This window comes from Salmo salar, chromosome ssa22, assembly GCF_905237065.1.
Source record: "Salmo salar chromosome ssa22, Ssal_v3.1, whole genome shotgun sequence".
NCBI classification, from domain to species: Eukaryota; Metazoa; Chordata; class Actinopteri; order Salmoniformes; family Salmonidae; genus Salmo; species Salmo salar.
Window position 1 is genome coordinate 63,526,791 of NC_059463.1, and position 16,046 is coordinate 63,542,836.

The 16,046-nt window shown below is 44.7% G+C and overlaps 1 protein-coding gene and 1 long non-coding RNA gene across 3 annotated transcripts in view; one reads left to right on the forward strand and one right to left on the reverse strand.

Moving 5' to 3' along the window:
• Positions 1-16,046, forward strand: part of raf1b (Raf-1 proto-oncogene, serine/threonine kinase b) — a 70,890-nt gene that overhangs the window by 33,331 nt on the left and 21,513 nt on the right. For both annotated transcript variants that reach the window (XM_045704992.1, NM_001123524.1), the window contains 8 exon segments: positions 677-824; positions 1,612-1,636; positions 5,641-5,756; positions 5,903-6,020; positions 6,097-6,181; positions 7,579-7,755; positions 14,739-14,785; positions 14,868-14,986. In XM_045704992.1, coding sequence (XP_045560948.1) covers positions 677-824; positions 1,612-1,636; positions 5,641-5,756; positions 5,903-6,020; positions 6,097-6,181; positions 7,579-7,755; positions 14,739-14,785; positions 14,868-14,986 — 835 coding nt within the window.
• LOC123729721 (uncharacterized) lies at positions 8,276-8,735 on the reverse strand. Its single transcript, XR_006761430.1, has 3 exons — positions 8,674-8,735; positions 8,472-8,603; positions 8,276-8,399 (listed from the first exon to the last, which is right to left on the reverse strand). It is a non-coding gene; the product is annotated as an uncharacterized lncRNA (long non-coding RNA).

Sequence of the window (16,046 nt, forward strand, 5' to 3'; positions counted from 1 at the left end):
CAGGTGAAAAGAAGCGTGTTACACATGGTCTGTGAGTTGAGGTCGGTTGGACATACTGCCATCTAAAACAACGTTGGAGACGGCTTGTGGTAGAGAATTGAACATTCAATTCTCTGGCAGCAGCTCTGGTGGACATTCCTGCAGTCAGCATGCCAATTGCATGCTCCCTCAAAACATGAGACATCTGTGGCATTGTGTTGTGTGTCTCAACTACACATTATAGTGGCCTTTTATTGTCCCCAGCACAAGGTGCACCTGTGTAATGATCATGCTGTTTAATCAGCTTCTTGATATGCCACACCTGTCGGGTGGGTGGAGTATCTTGGTAAAGTAGAAATGCTCACTAACAGGGATGTAAAGAAGTATTTGACCCAGCCTTCTGCGGGCTAGAGGGAGGGGCCCCAGCCCTCTGCGGGCTAGAGGGAGGGGCCCCAGCCCTCTGCGGGCTAGAGGGAGGGGCGGTGAATGCAAAGCTAAAGCCAAAATGGATTAGACTTTTTGTCTAGCAAAGTTCATTATAAACCTATCCTTTAAATTGTCCAGAGTCCTTAGATGGATTAAGATACTGTTTGAACACTTATCCATAGTCGTCAGTGAGCTGTACAGTATAAAGTGTGGATGGTTGATGTTAGTCATATATATATATATATATTCTGTCTCTCGGCTCCCACCACAGACACTCTACCCTCCATGCCTTCAACCAGGCCCCTGGGTCTGTACTGGGGGCTGGACCGGCTGTGCTCTCCCACCGACTGAGATCCACATCCACCCCCAACGTACACATGGTCAGCACCACCCTGCCGCTGGACAGCACCGCCTTCAAGGTAACCCCTAACTCTAACCCCTAACGTACACATGATCAGCACCACCCTGCTGCTGATTTTTGTTCAGTATAGTTAGGAGCGGCCGCGCCTCTCGGGGCGGCAGGTAGCCTAGTGGTTAGAGCCTAGTGGTTAGAGCCTAGTGGTTAGAGCCTAGTGGTTAGAGCCTAGTGGTTAGAGCCTAGTGGTTAGAGCCTAGTGGTTAGAGCCTAGTGGTTAGAGCCTAGTGGTTAGAGCCTAGTGGTTAGAGCCTAGTGGTTAGAGCCTAGTGGTTAGAGCCTAGTGGTTAGAGCCTAGTGGTTAGAGCGTTGGACTAGTAACCGAAAGGTAAAAATCTGTCGTTCTGCCCCTGAACAAGGCAGTTAACCCACTGTTCCTAGGCCGTCATTGTAAATAAGAACATGTTCTTAACTGACTTGCCTAGTTAAATAAAGGTAAAATAAACATCTCTAGTTTGGCTAAAAGGATAGGCATAACAGTTAGGAGTAGACAGGACAAGAGCTTTAGAGACTACACGGCTGTAATTTGATACCTGCTTCAAGCTGTGTCACCTCTGATTGGCTCCCAGCCAGGGTTACGTGAATATGTATTACTCAGCCAATCAGAGCCTGTCACCGTGGGGCACTATTAAACATAAAGGGCAGTAAAGAGGCTACCTGTGTCTCAGAGGGAAGTAGAGTTGTATGATTCTGTCATGTTCAACATGCTATAAATGTACTGTTAGATTTGATGATATGAGGGCTTTGGCTATAAATATACTAATAATCTCTCCCCTTCTCTTATTTCACAGGATGCCATGAGAAGTCATGAATCTGGTAACTACTTTAACCACATACGGTGAAATGATGTCACTGTATTTCAATGTACTATTGTCGTGGTGAGAAATGGACAGTGGTGGAAAAAGTACTAAATTGTCATACTTGAGTAAAAGTAAAGATGCCTTAATAGAAAGTTACTCAAGTAAAAGTCTCCCAGTAAAATACTACTTGAGTAAAAGTCTAGAAGTATTTGGGTTTAAAAATACTTAAGTATCAAAAGTAAATGGAATTGATAAAAATGTACTTAAGTATCAAAAGTAAAAGTATAAATAATTTAGAATTCCTTATATTAAGCAAACCCGACGGCACCATTTTCTTTTTATTGACGGATAGCCAGGGTCACACTCCAACACTCTGACATCATTTACAAACGAAGCATTTGTGTTTAGTTAGTCCGCCAGATCAGATGCAGAGGGACCAGGGATGTTCTCTTGATAAGTGTGTGAATTGGACAATTTTCCTGTCAAAATGTAACGAGTACTTTTGGATGTCAGAGAAAATGTATGGAGTAAAAAGTACATTATTTTCTTTCGGAATGTCGTAAGGTAAAAGTTGCCAGAAATAGTAAAGTACAGATACCTCCTAAAATACTTAGGTAGTACTTAAAAATATTTTCACTTAAGTATTTTACACTACTGGAAATGGAGTTAGAATGAAGACATGCCTGTCTCTCTCCTCATCTCAATTCAATGGGGCTTTATCGGCATGGGAAGCATATGTTTCATGGGTTCTCTCAGTGCAGGTCCTTCAGGAGGGGGGTCCCGCAGGTCTGGGAGGGGGGTCCCGCAGGTCTGGGAGGGGGGTCCCGCAGGTCTGGGAGGGGGGTCCCGCAGGTCTGGGAGGGGGGTCCCGCAGGTCTGGGTGGGGTGTCTCGCTGGTCTGGGTGGGGTGTCTCGCTGGTCTGGGTGGGGTGTCTCGCTGGTCTGGGTGGGGTGTCTCCCTGGTCTGGGTGGGGTGTCTCCCTGGTCTGGGTGGGGTGTCTCGCTGGTCTGGGTGCGGCGTCTCCTGGTCTGGGTGCGGCGTCTCCCTGGTCTGGGTGCGGCGTCTCCCTGGTCTGGGTGCGGCGTCTCCCTGGTCTGGGTGCGGCGTCTCCCTGGTCTGGGTGGGGTGTCTCCCTGGTCTGGGTGGGGTGTCTCGCTGGTCTGGGTGGGGTGTCTGGGTGGGGTGTCTCCCTGGTCTGGGTGGGGTGTCTCCCTGGTCTGGGTGCGGCGTCTCCCTGGTCTGGGTGGGGCGTCTCCCTGGTCTGGGTGGGGTGTCTCGCTGGTCTGGGTGGGGTGTCTCGCTGGTCTGGGTGGGGTGTCTCCCTGGTCTGGGTGGGGTGTCTCCCTGGTCTGGGTGGGGTGTCTCGCTGGTCTGGGTGGGGTGTCTCGCTGGTCTGGGTGGGGTGTCTCGCTGGTCTGGGTGGGGTGTCTCGCTGGTCTGGGTGGGGTGTCTCGCTGGTCTGGGTGGGGTGTCTCGCAGGTCTGGGTGGGGTGTCTCGCTGGTCTGGGTGGGGCGTCTCGCTGGTCTGGGTGGGGCGTCTCGCTGGTCTGGGTGGGGTGTCTGGGTGGGGTGTCTCCCTGGTCTGGGTGGGGTGTCTCGCTGGTCTGGGTGCGGTGTCTCCCTGGTCTGGGTGGGGCGTCTCCCTGGTCTGGGTGGGGCGTCTCGCTGGTCTGGGTGGGGTGTCTCCCTGGTCTGGGTGGGGTGTCTCCCTGGTCTGGGTGCGGCGTCTCCCTGGTCTGGGTGGGGTGTCTCCCGCAGGTCTGGGTGGGGTGTCTCGCTGGTCTGGGTGGGGGGTCTGTTGCTCCTGTGTGAGGTGCTGGGTCTACGGTTGAGGCTGACGTCCTTCAGGGTCCTGGTAAAAGTTGTGATTGCTGTCTTGTAGAGGTGGACTTGGTCGTTAAGGCTGTTCAAGTCCAGGGTGGGGTGGTGGGCCAGGTTGACATTAGGTTTTGAGGCACAGTCTCGTGAAAAGCTTGCATTCACCCGCTGTATGGTGGCAGGGTGAACATCTTTTCGTGGTAGCAGGGTGGAGATAACCACTTGTGCGTTGGGGAAAGTGGAAGAAGCTTTTCCAATCACTCCCTTGAGTGCTGTGGACACACTTTCCTGCTGGACCCTCAGGCCATTTGTGCCCATGTGAATTATGATGTGTCTGGGGGACCCTAGTCTGTTAGTCTTTGGGCACCAGAGTTTAGTCCCCTTAGTGTTTCGGAAAAAGTTTATCCTCTTGAATGTACAGTCGGAAGTTTACATACACCTTAGCCAAATACATTTAAACTCAGTTTTTCACAATTCCTGACATTTTAATCCTAGTAAAAAAATTCCCTGTCTTAGATCAGCTAGGATCACCACTTTATTTTAAGAATGTGAAATGTCAGAATAATAGTAGAGAGAAGGATTGATTTATTTCAGGTTTTATTTCTTTCATCACATTCCCAGTGGGTCAGAAGTTTACATACACTCAATTAGTATTTGGTAGCATTGCCTTTAAATTGTTTAACTTGGGTCAAATATTTCAGGTAGCCTTCCACAAGCTTCCCACAATAAGTTGGGTGAATGTTGGTGTAACTGAGTCAGGTTTGTAGGCCTCCTTGCCCGCACCTGCTTTTTCATTTCTGCCCACACATTTTCTATAGGATTGAGATCAGGGCTTTGTGATGGCCACTCCAATACCTTGACTTTATGGTCCTTAAGCCATTTTGCCACAACTTTGGAAGTATGCTTGGGGTCATTGTCCATTTGGAAGACCCATTTGTGACCAAGCTTTAACTTCCTGACTGATGTCATGAGATGTTTCAAAATATCCACATCTCATGATGCCATCTATTTTGTGAAGTGCACCAGTCCCTCCTGCAGCAAAGCACCCCCACAACATGATGCTGCCACCCCCATGCTTCACGGTTGGGATGGTGTTCTTCGCCTTGCAAGCTTCCCCCCTTTTCCTCCAAACATAACGATGGTCATTATGGCCAAACAGTTCTATTTTTGTTTCATCAGGCCAGAGGACATTTCTCCAAAAAGTACGATCATTGTCCCCATGTGCAGTTGCAAACCGTAGTCTGGCTTTTTTATGGCGGTTTTGGAGCAGTGGCTTCTTCCTTGCTGTGCGGCCTTTCAGGGTTGTCGATATAGGACTCGTTTTACTGTGGATATAGATACTTTTGTACCCGTTTCCTCCAGCATCTTCACAAGGTCCTTTGCTGTCGTTCTGGGATTGATTTGCACTTTTCGCACCAAAGTACGTTCATCTCTAGGAGACAGAACGCGTCTCCTTCCTGAGCGGTGCGACGGCTGCGTGGTCCCATGGTGTTTATACTTGCGTACTATTGTTTGTACAGATGAACGTGGTACCTTCAGACGTTTTGAAAATGCTCCCAAGGATGAACCAGACTTGTGGAGGTCTCCAATTTTTTTAAATTTTTTCCCCCATGATGTCAAAGAAGCACTGAGTTTGAAGGTGGACCTTGAAATACATCCACAGGTACACCTCCAATTGACTCAAATTATGTCAATTAGCCTATCAGAAGCTTCTAAAGCCATGACATCATTTTCTGGAATTTTCCAAGCTGTTTAAAGGCACAATCAGTTTTCCTTGATGGTCCTTGGTAGTAATAGTCCAATCCAAACCTAAAACCTTGATTTTTTTGGACAAAATTACCAGAATGAAGGTTTTGATGTTGAGGTTAGTATCCTGTATAAGTCCTTGCGAATTTTTTTTACTAGTTTATCAACATTTATCCAACTGTAATTCTATCTTTAAGCAGAAGAACTCAGGAGCCCATGAGCTCACTACCTCTCTCGCTCTCTCTCTCCTTGTCTCTCTCTCTCCTTGTCCCTCAACTCTCTCTCCTCGTCTCTCTCTCCTATTTCTCTCTCCTTCTCTCTCGTCTCTCCTCTCTCTCCTCCTCTCCCTCCCAACTCTTTCTCCCATCTCTCTCCTCATCGCTCTCATCTCTCACCTCATCTCTCTCTCTTCCATCTGTGTGTCATCTCTCTCTTCCATCTCTCTATGTTTCCAGAGAGCCCTTCCGACCTCAGTCTAACATGTTGGTCCCAGTCCGTCTCGTCCCGAGCGCCAGCCCCCATGCACAAGGAGAGGGCTGGCTCCTCTAACACTCAGGTGAAAAACAGAATGGTAAGTTGAGAGGAAGAGGAAGGCGCTAACCTGTTTCTCAGGTTCTGGATGTATTTGTCATTTCTGCTCTAGATCATCTTTATGTACTGTATGTGACATCAATAGCTCACAGTACCGATCTCTCTCTCTCTCTCTCCCTCCCACAGCGTCCCAGAGATAAGAGAGCTTCCTCTTACTACTGGGAGATCGAGGCCAGTGAGGTGGTTCTCCAGAACAGGATCGGCTCTGGCTCGTTCGGGACAGTCTACAAAGGGAAGTGGCACGGTGAGTGGTGTTGACAGACAGGTCCTGGCCTTGGGGATAGGACCTGGGAGCTTATTTTTATTTTTCTCTTCACCAGGTGATGTAGCAGTGAAGATCCTGAAGGTGGTAGATCCAACTCCAGAACAATTCCAGGCCTTCAGGAACGAAGTGGCTGTCCTCAGGTCAGATATTAGTAAGACTTGACTTGTAGAGTTTGTCCAGGGCTCTCTGGGAGTTTTTCTCAATGAGACAAAGAAATAAAAACCCTAAATAAATCTGGATATCTAAATAAAAGTCCCACTCTCCTCCACTGGACACCGTAATGAGGCTGTGAATGAACTGAGAGAGAAAGCACGCAGGACATTCTGCACCCATAAAAACATAATTGAAATACCTATTCAAATTTGGTTAAAACTTATTGAATGTGTCATTGAACCAACTGCCTTTCATGGCAGCGAGTTGTGGGGTCCAATTACAAAACAAGATTTCACACAAACGGACAAACACCCAATTGAAACCCTGCCTGCAGAGTTCTGTAAGATTATCCTTCATGTCCAGAGGAAAACTACAAACAATGCATGCAGGGCAGAATTAGGCCAATATCCACTAATAATAAAAACTCAGAAAAGAGCAATTAAGTTTTGGAAACATCTAAAATACAGTGACCCCCTCTCATATCATTACCAAGCCCTGCAATGCCAAGAGCTGAGCAAAGAAAAGAGTCCCCTCATCCAGCTGGTCCTGGGGGCTGAGTTCACTAACCTGTTCTACTAACACACTGAAGCCTCAGGACCCTCATCCAGCTGGTCCTGGGGCTGAGTTCACTAACCTGTTCTACTAACACACTGAAGCCTCAGGACCAGATCATCCAATCAGAATAAACCAAATTACAACACAGTCAAAACAAAACTACATTACTTATTGGGAAACACAAGCACAAACACAAAGCAAAATGCATTGCTATCTGGCCCTAAATCGACAGTACACCGTGGAAAACTATTTGACCATGGTTACTGATCAAAACCTTAGAAAAACCTTGACAAAGTCAAGGCTCAGTGAGCACAGCCTTGAGAAGGGTAGACACAGGAAAACCTGGCTCCCTGTAGAGGAAAGGCTGTGCAACCACTGCACAACAGCAGAACCTGAGACGGAGCTGCATTTCCTGACAAAATATAAAACAATTAGAGAGTGTCATTTCCCCAAATGTGAAACCATTATTCAAGGTTTCAAAGACCTCTCTGATGAGGACAGGCTACCCGTCCTGTTGGGGGAGGACGCAGAGAGCTGTGGGTTGGCAGCGCACTACATTGCTGGCTGCCATAAGATGAGGGACAGTGTCTGACAGACCAACCAACCTGCACATGTCCTCTATGCTTATTGTTATTGTCCATTGTGTGGTTATTTTGACCCTTGATTATTGTTCTTACGGTTGTCCCGTCGACAATATTGACTTATGTTCATATTGTAAATGTATCACTTAATCTCTACAGTACGCTTTGGCAGTACATTGTTACGTCATGCCAATAAAGCAAATTAGAGAGACTGGGGAGAGAATAAAGTCCTCTCTGTTTCTCTACAGGAAGACGCGTCACGTCAACATCCTGCTCTTCATGGGCTATATGACTGAGGACAACCTGGCGATAGTGACCCAGTGGTGTGACGGCTCCAGCCTTTACCACCACCTTCACATCCAAGAGACCAACCTACAGATGTTCCAGCTGATGGACATCGCCAGGCAGACTGCACAGGGCATGAAGTAGGATTACCTTAATGTTATCTAATCAGACTGCACAGGGCATGAAGTAGGATTACCTTAATGTTATCTAATCAGAAGGGATGAAGAGGATTACCTTAATGTTATCTAATCAGACCACAGGGCATGAAGTAGGATTACCTTAATGTTATCTAATGTTATCTAATGTTATCTAACCCTAACTAGACTGCACAGGGCATGAAGTAGGATTACCTTAATGTTATCTAATCAGACTGCACAGGGCATGAAGTAGGATTACCTTAATGTTATCTAAACAGACCACAGGGCATGAAGTAGGATTACCTTAATGTTATCTAATGTTATCTAATGTTATCTAACCCTAACTAGACTGCACAGGGCATGAAGTAGGATTACCTTAATGTTATCTAATCAGACCACAGGGCATGAAGTAGGATTACCTTAATGTTATCTAAACAGACCACAGGGCATGAAGTAGGATTACCTTAATGTTATCTAACCCTAACTAGACTGCACAGGGCATGAAGTAGGATTACCTTAATGTTATCTAACCAGACCACAGGGCATGAAGTAGGATTACCTTAATGTTATCTAATCAGACCACCGGGCATGAAGTAGGATTACCTTAATGTTATCTAATCAGACCACAGGGCATGAAGTAGGATTACCTTAATGTTATCTAATGTTATCTAATGTTATCTAACCCTAACTAGACTGCACAGGGCATGAAGTAGGATTACCTTAATGTTATCTAATCAGACCACAGGGCATGAAGTAGGATTACCTTAATGTTATCTAATCAGACCACCGGGCATGAAGTAGGATTACCTTAATGTTATCTAATCAGACCACAGGGCATGAAGTAGGATTACCTTAATGTTATCTAATGTTATCTAATGTTATCTAACCCGAACCAGACCACAGGGCATGAAGTAGGTTTACCTTAATGTTATCTAATCAGACCACAGGGCATGAAGTAGGATTACCTTAATGTTATCTAATGTTATCTAATCCTAACTAGACTGCACAGGGCATGAAGTAGGATTACCTTAATGTTATCTAATCAGACCACAGGGCATGAAGTAGGATTACCTTAATGTTATCTAATCAGACCACCGGGCATGAAGTAGGATTACCTTAATGTTATCTAATCAGACCACAGGGCATGAAGTAGGATTACCTTAATGTTATCTAAACAGACCACAGGGCATGAAGTAGGATTACCTTAATGTTATCTAATGTTATCTAATCCTAACTAGACTGCACAGGGCATGAAGTAGGATTACCTTAATGTTATCTAACCCGAACCAGACCACAGGGCATGAAGTAGGTTTACCTTAATGTTATCTAATCAGACCACAGGGCATGAAGTAGGATTACCTTAATGTTATCTAATGTTAACTAATCCTAACTAGACTGCACAGGGCATGAAGTAGGATTACCTTAATGTTATTTAACCCGAACATTAATAAACTTTAGAATGGTTTATTAATGTATTAGCTAATCCAAACCAGACCACACAAGGCATGGAGCACAGTGCATTCAGAAAGTATTCAGACCCTTTGCTTTGTTCCACATTTTGTTACGTTACAGCCTTATTATAAATCGTTTTTTCCCCTCATCAATCAACACACAATACCCCATAATGACAAATCAAAACAGGTTTTAAGAAATGTTTGCAAATGTATTAAAATTTTTAAATGGAAATATTACATTTACGTTATTATTCAGTACTTTGTTGAAGCACCTTTGGCAGCGATTACAGCCTTGAGTCTTCTTGGGTATGACGCTACAAGCTTGGCACACCTGTATTTGGGGAGTTTCTCCCGTTCTTCTCTGCAGATCCTCTCAAGCTCTGTCAGGTTAGATGAGGAGCGTCGCTGCACAGCTATTTTCAAGTCTCTCCAGAGATGTTCGATCGGGTTCAAGTCCAGGCTCTGGCTGGGCCACTCAAGGATATTAAGAGACTTGTCCCAAAGCCACTTTTGCGCTGTCTTTGCTGTGTGCTGAGAGTCGTTCTCCTGTTGAGGTCCTGAGCGCTCTGGAGCAGGTTTTCATCAAGGATCTGTCGGTACTTTGCTCCGTTCATCTTTCCCTCGATCCTGACTAGTCTCCCAGTGCATGCTGCTGAAAAACATCCCTTCAGCATAATGCTGCCACCACCATGCTTCACCGTAGGGATGGTGCCAGGTTTACTCCAGATGTGACGCTTGGCATTCAAATCAAATTTTATTTGTCACGTGCCGAATACAACAGGTGTAGTAGACCTCACAGTGAAATGCTGAATACAACAGGTGTAGTAGACCTTACAGTGAAATGCTGAATACAACAGGTGTAGTAGACCTCACAGTGAAATGCTGAATACAACAGGTGTAGTAGACCTCACAGTGAAATGCTGAATACAACAGGTGTAGTAGACCTCACAGTGAAATGCTGAATACAACAGGTGTAGTAGACCTCACAGTGAAATGCTGAATACAACAGGTGTAGTAGACCTCACAGTGAAATGCTGAATACAACAGGTGTAGTAGACCTCACAGTGAAATGCTGAATACAACAGGTGTAGTAGACCTCACAGTGAAATGCTGAATACAACAGGTGTAGTAGACCTCACAGTGAAATGCTGAATACAACAGGTGTATACAGACTCTGAATACAACAGAGTCAATGTGGAGGCTATATACAGGGGGTACCGGTATAGAGTCAATGTGGAGGCTATATACAGGGGGTACCGGTACAGAGTCAATGTGGAGGCTATATACAGGGGGTACCGGTACAGAGTCAATGTGGAGGCTATATACAGGGGGTACCGGTACAGAGTCAATGTGGAGGCTATATACAGGGGGTACCGGTACAGAGTCAATGTGGAGGCTATATACAGGGGGTACCGGTACAGAGTCAATGTGGAGGCTATATACAGGGGGTACCGGTACAGAGTCAATGTGGAGGCTATATACAGGGGGTACCGGTACAGAGTCAATGTGGAGGCTATATACAGGGGGTACCGGTACAGAGTCAATGTGGAGGCTATATACAGGGGGGTACCGGTACAGAGTCAATAGCAGGGCTATATACAGGGGGTACCGGTACAGAGTCAATGTGGAGGCTATATACAGGGGGTACCGGTACAGAGTCAATGTGGAGGCTATATACAGGGGGTACCGGTACAGAGTCAATGTGGAGGCTATATACAGGGGGTACCGGTACAGAGTCAATGTGGAGGCTATATACAGGGGGTACCGGTACAGAGTCAATGTGGAGGCTATATACAGGGGGTACCGGTACAGAGTCAATGTGGAGGCTATATACAGGGGGTACCGGTACAGAGTCAATGTGGAGGCTATATACAGGGTATTACGGTACAGAGTCAATGTGGAGGCTATATACAGGGGGTACCGGTACAGAGTCAATGTGGAGGCTATATACAGGGGGTTACGGTACAGAGTCAATGTGGAGGCTATATACAGGGGGTTACGGTACAGAGTCAATGTGCGGGGCTATATACAGGGGGGGTACTGGTACAGAGTCAATGTGGAGGCTATATACAGGGGGTACCGGTACAGAGTCAATGTGGAGGCTATATACAGGGGGTACCGGTACAGAGTCAATGTGGAGGCTATATACAGGGGGTACCGATACAGAGTCAATGTGGAGGCTATATACAGGGAGTACCGGTACAGAGTCAATGTGGAGGCTATATACAGGGAGTACCGGTACAGAGTCAATGTGGAGGCTATATACAGGGGGTACCGGTACAGAGTCAATGTGGAGGCTATATACAGGGGGTACCGGTACTGAGTCAATGTGGAGGCTATATACAGGGGGTACCGGTACAGAGTCAATGTGGAGGCTATATACAGGGGGTACCGGTACAGAGTCAATGTGGAGGCTATATAAGGGGGGTACCGGTTAGTTGGCGGAGTTTGCGAAAGCGGTGAATGAAACAAACTTAGGGAGGAGGCTTCTGATGTTAAAATGCATGAAACCAAGGCTTTTACGGTTACAGAAGTCAACAAATGATAGCGCCTGAATGTATGGTGTTTATCAGTTTCATTGTTTAATATGGTTTAAATGGTTATATTATGGTTTTAAGTGATAAAATAAAGTACAACATTTTTATATTTTGCAATTCTGAGTAATTACTACTTTAGTAAGGATATACAATTGTTCAGTACTGCTGCAGTTGCTAAATAATTCCAATAGATGGCAGCATAAGATCACGAATGAAATTTCAGAAGATTCATTTTCTTCCTGGATACATCACTCTTCCTCACAGGAACTCCTACGCGCCCTTTTCAGGTGACTGAAGTAATATAATGATTCGTGTTTATTATTACCTGTTTTTAAGCTCATGTTTTGAAATACTTCATTACTATCAATAAGCCTGAACAATTCAGTCACCTTCTGGTCGACAAAAAAAACGTATTTTCCCACTACATTCATTGTCAAATTCATCAACCAGCATCGAACCGCTCTGCCTTCTCGCAAAAGTAGCCAACGCAACAAGCCCCGCCAAAAGCTTGTGCTTGTCAGCAGCAGCAACATTCTGCCTTCTCGCGGAAGCGAGGGTTGCATTGCATTGATGTAATTTATTAGCGGCCTGGAAGAAGCACTCATCTTTTCTATTTGAGGCTGTTTACTCATAATATAATACATTAACAGAGCTTTTCATAATGCATGTCTACTAGGTTTGAGGTTAGCGCACCTGTGTGCTGATCGTTTGGCAGGGGTTCAATACCTGCTATAGTCACATTGTGTTGCTCTCCCAAAAGGAGAGGCCTAATATACGAGATATGGCTACCTGTAAAGTAATGACCATTTTAGAAAATCATGGGACATATGGTCTTTAGTTGCATGCTATTTTATGTCAATCATATTGCTGCTATAGCCTATAATTGATTTGGTATTTTATTATGATCCCTGTTAGCTGTTGCAAAAGCAGCAGCTACACTTCCTGGGGTCCACACAAAAATTTTAACATAATACAGAATTACATAATACAGAACATCATCAGACAAGAATAGCTCACGGACAGAACTACATACATTTAAAAAATATCTCTATCTCTATGGAGATAGAGAGAGAGATATATATATATATATCTCTACAGTGGGGGGGAAAAAAGTATTTGATCCCCTGCTGATTTTGTATGTTTGCCCACTGACAAAGAAAGGATCAGTCTATAATTTTAATGGTAGGTTTATTTGAACAGTGAGAGACAGAATAACAACAAAAATATCCAGAAAAACACATGTCAAAAAATGTTATAAATTGATTTGCATTTTAATGAGGGAAATAAGTATTTGAATAAGTAAGGTCCTAAACGATATCATAACCGCCATTGACAAAAGACAACACTGTGCAGCCGTCTTCATCGACCTGGCCAAGGTTTTCGACTCTGTCAATCACCGCATTCTTATTGGCAGACTCAACAGCCTTGGTTCCTCAAATGACTGCCTCGCCTGGTTCACCAACTACTTCTCAGATAGAGTTCAGTGTTTCAAATCGGAGGGCCTGTTGTCCGGAACTCTGGCGGTCTCTATGGGGGTGCCACAGGGTTCAATTCTCGGGCCGACTCTTTTCTCTGTATATATCAATGATGTCGCTCTTGCGGCTGGTGAGTCTGATCCACCTCTACGCAGATGACACCATTCTGTATACATCTGGCCCCTGTTTGGACACTGTTAACTAACCTCCAGACGAGCTTCAATGCCATACAACTCTCCTTCCGTGGCCTCCAACTGCTCTTAAATACAAGTAAAACTAAATGCATGTTCTTCAACCGATCGCTGCCCGCACCAGCCCGCCCGTCCAGCATCACTACTCTGGATGGTTCTGACTTAGAATGCGTGGACAACTACAAATACCTGGGTGTCTGGTTAGACTGTAAACTCTCCTTCCAGACTCACATTAAGCATCTCCAATCCAAAATTAAATCTAGAATCGGCTTCCTATTTCGCTATGAAGCATCCTTCACTCATGCTGCCAAACATACCCTCGTAAAACTGACCATCCTACCGATCCTCGACTTCGGTGATGTCATCTATAAAATAGCCTCCAATACCCTACTCAGCAAACAGGATGCAGTCTATCACAGTGCCATCCGTTTTGTCACCAAAACCCCATATACTACCCATCACTGCGACCTGTATGCTCTCGTTGGCTGGCCCTCACTACATATTCATCGCCAAACCCACTGGCTCCAGGTTATCTATAAGTCTATGCTAGGTAAAGCTCCGCCTTATCTCAGCTCACTGGTCACCATAACAACACCCACCCATAGCACGCGCTCCAGCAGGTATATCTCACTGGTCATCCCCAAAGCCAACACCTATTTTGGCCGCCTTTCCTTCCAGTTCTCTGCTGCCAATGACTGGAACGAACTGCAAAAAATCACTGAAGCTGGAGACTCATATCTCCCTCACTAACTTTAAGAATCAGCTATCAGAGCAGCTCACAGATCACTGCACCTGTACATAGCCCATCTGTAAACAGCCCATCCTACTACCTCATCCCCATATTGTTATTTATATATTTTTTTGCACCCCAGTATCTCTACTTGCACATTCATCTTCTGCACATCTATAACTCCAGTGTTTATTTGCTAAATTGTAATTATTTCGCCACTACGGCCTATTTATTGCCTTAACTCCCTAATTTTACTTCATTTTCACACACTGTATATAGACTTTTGTGTAGAGTATTGTGTTATTGACTGTATGTTTGTTTATTCCATGTGTAACTCTGTGTTGTTGTATGTGTCACACTGCTTTGCTTTATCTTGGCCAGGTCGCAGTTGTAAATGAGAACTTGTTCTCAACTAGCCTACCTGGTTAAATAAAGGTGAAATAATAATTAGGTATGGATTCATAATGTTTTGATACCTGAGGTGGTAAGTAAGGGCTGGATTCAATCATACCTGCCTTACCAGCAAACATTTACAAACACATGCATGAAACTTAAGTCATTGTCAACAATGTAATTTCTTACACATTTTTTTCTTTCAGTTATCTACATGCTAAGAATATCATTCATCGGGACATGAAATCCAACAGTATCCTTTTCATAAGGCACCATATAGAATTGTCACTAATCTGTGATGTTCCAGAATTTGTAGGTCCTTTACACATGTGTAGACATCTTCCTCCATGAGGGTCTTACAGTGAAGATCGGGGACTTTGGTCTAGCCACGGTGAAGGCTCGCTGGAGTGGTTCATATCAGGTGGAGCAACCCTCTGGGTCCATACTATGGATGGTAATATAAACACCCTAACATACCATACACTACCACTACATACCATACCCTACCACTACATACCATACCGTACACTACCACTACATACCATACACTACATACCATACCCTAACCCTAACATACTGTACACTACCACTACATACCATACATTACCACTACATACCATACACTAACCCTAACATACCATACACTACCACTACATACCATACACTACCACTACATACCATACACTAACACTACATACCATACACTAACACTACATACCATACATTACCACTACATACCATACACTAACACTACATACCATACACTACCACTAACATACCATACACTACCACTACATACCATACACTAACCCTCTGGGGCCATACTATGGATGGTAATATAAACACCATACATTACCACTACATACCATACATTACCACTACATACCATACACTACCACTACATACCATACACTACCACTACATACATACCATACACTAACCCTAACATACACTACCACTACATACCATACACTACCACTACATACCATACACTACCACTACATACCATACACTACCACTACATACCATACACTACCACTACATACCATACACTACCACTACATACCATACACTACCACTACATACCATACACTACCACTACATACCATACACTACCACTACCACTACATACCATACCATACACTACCACTACATACCATACACTAACCCTCTGGGTCCATACTATGGATGGTAATATAAACACCCTACATACCATACACTAACACTACATACCATACACTACCACTACATACCATACACTAACCCTCTGGGTCCATACTATGGATGGTAATATAAACACCCTACATACCATACACTACCACTACATACCATACACTACCACTACATACCATACACTACCACTACATACCATACACTACCACTACATACCATACACTACCACTACATACCATACCATACACTACCACTACATACCATACCATACACTACCACTACATACCATACATTACCACTACATACCATACATTACCACTACATACCATACACTACCACTA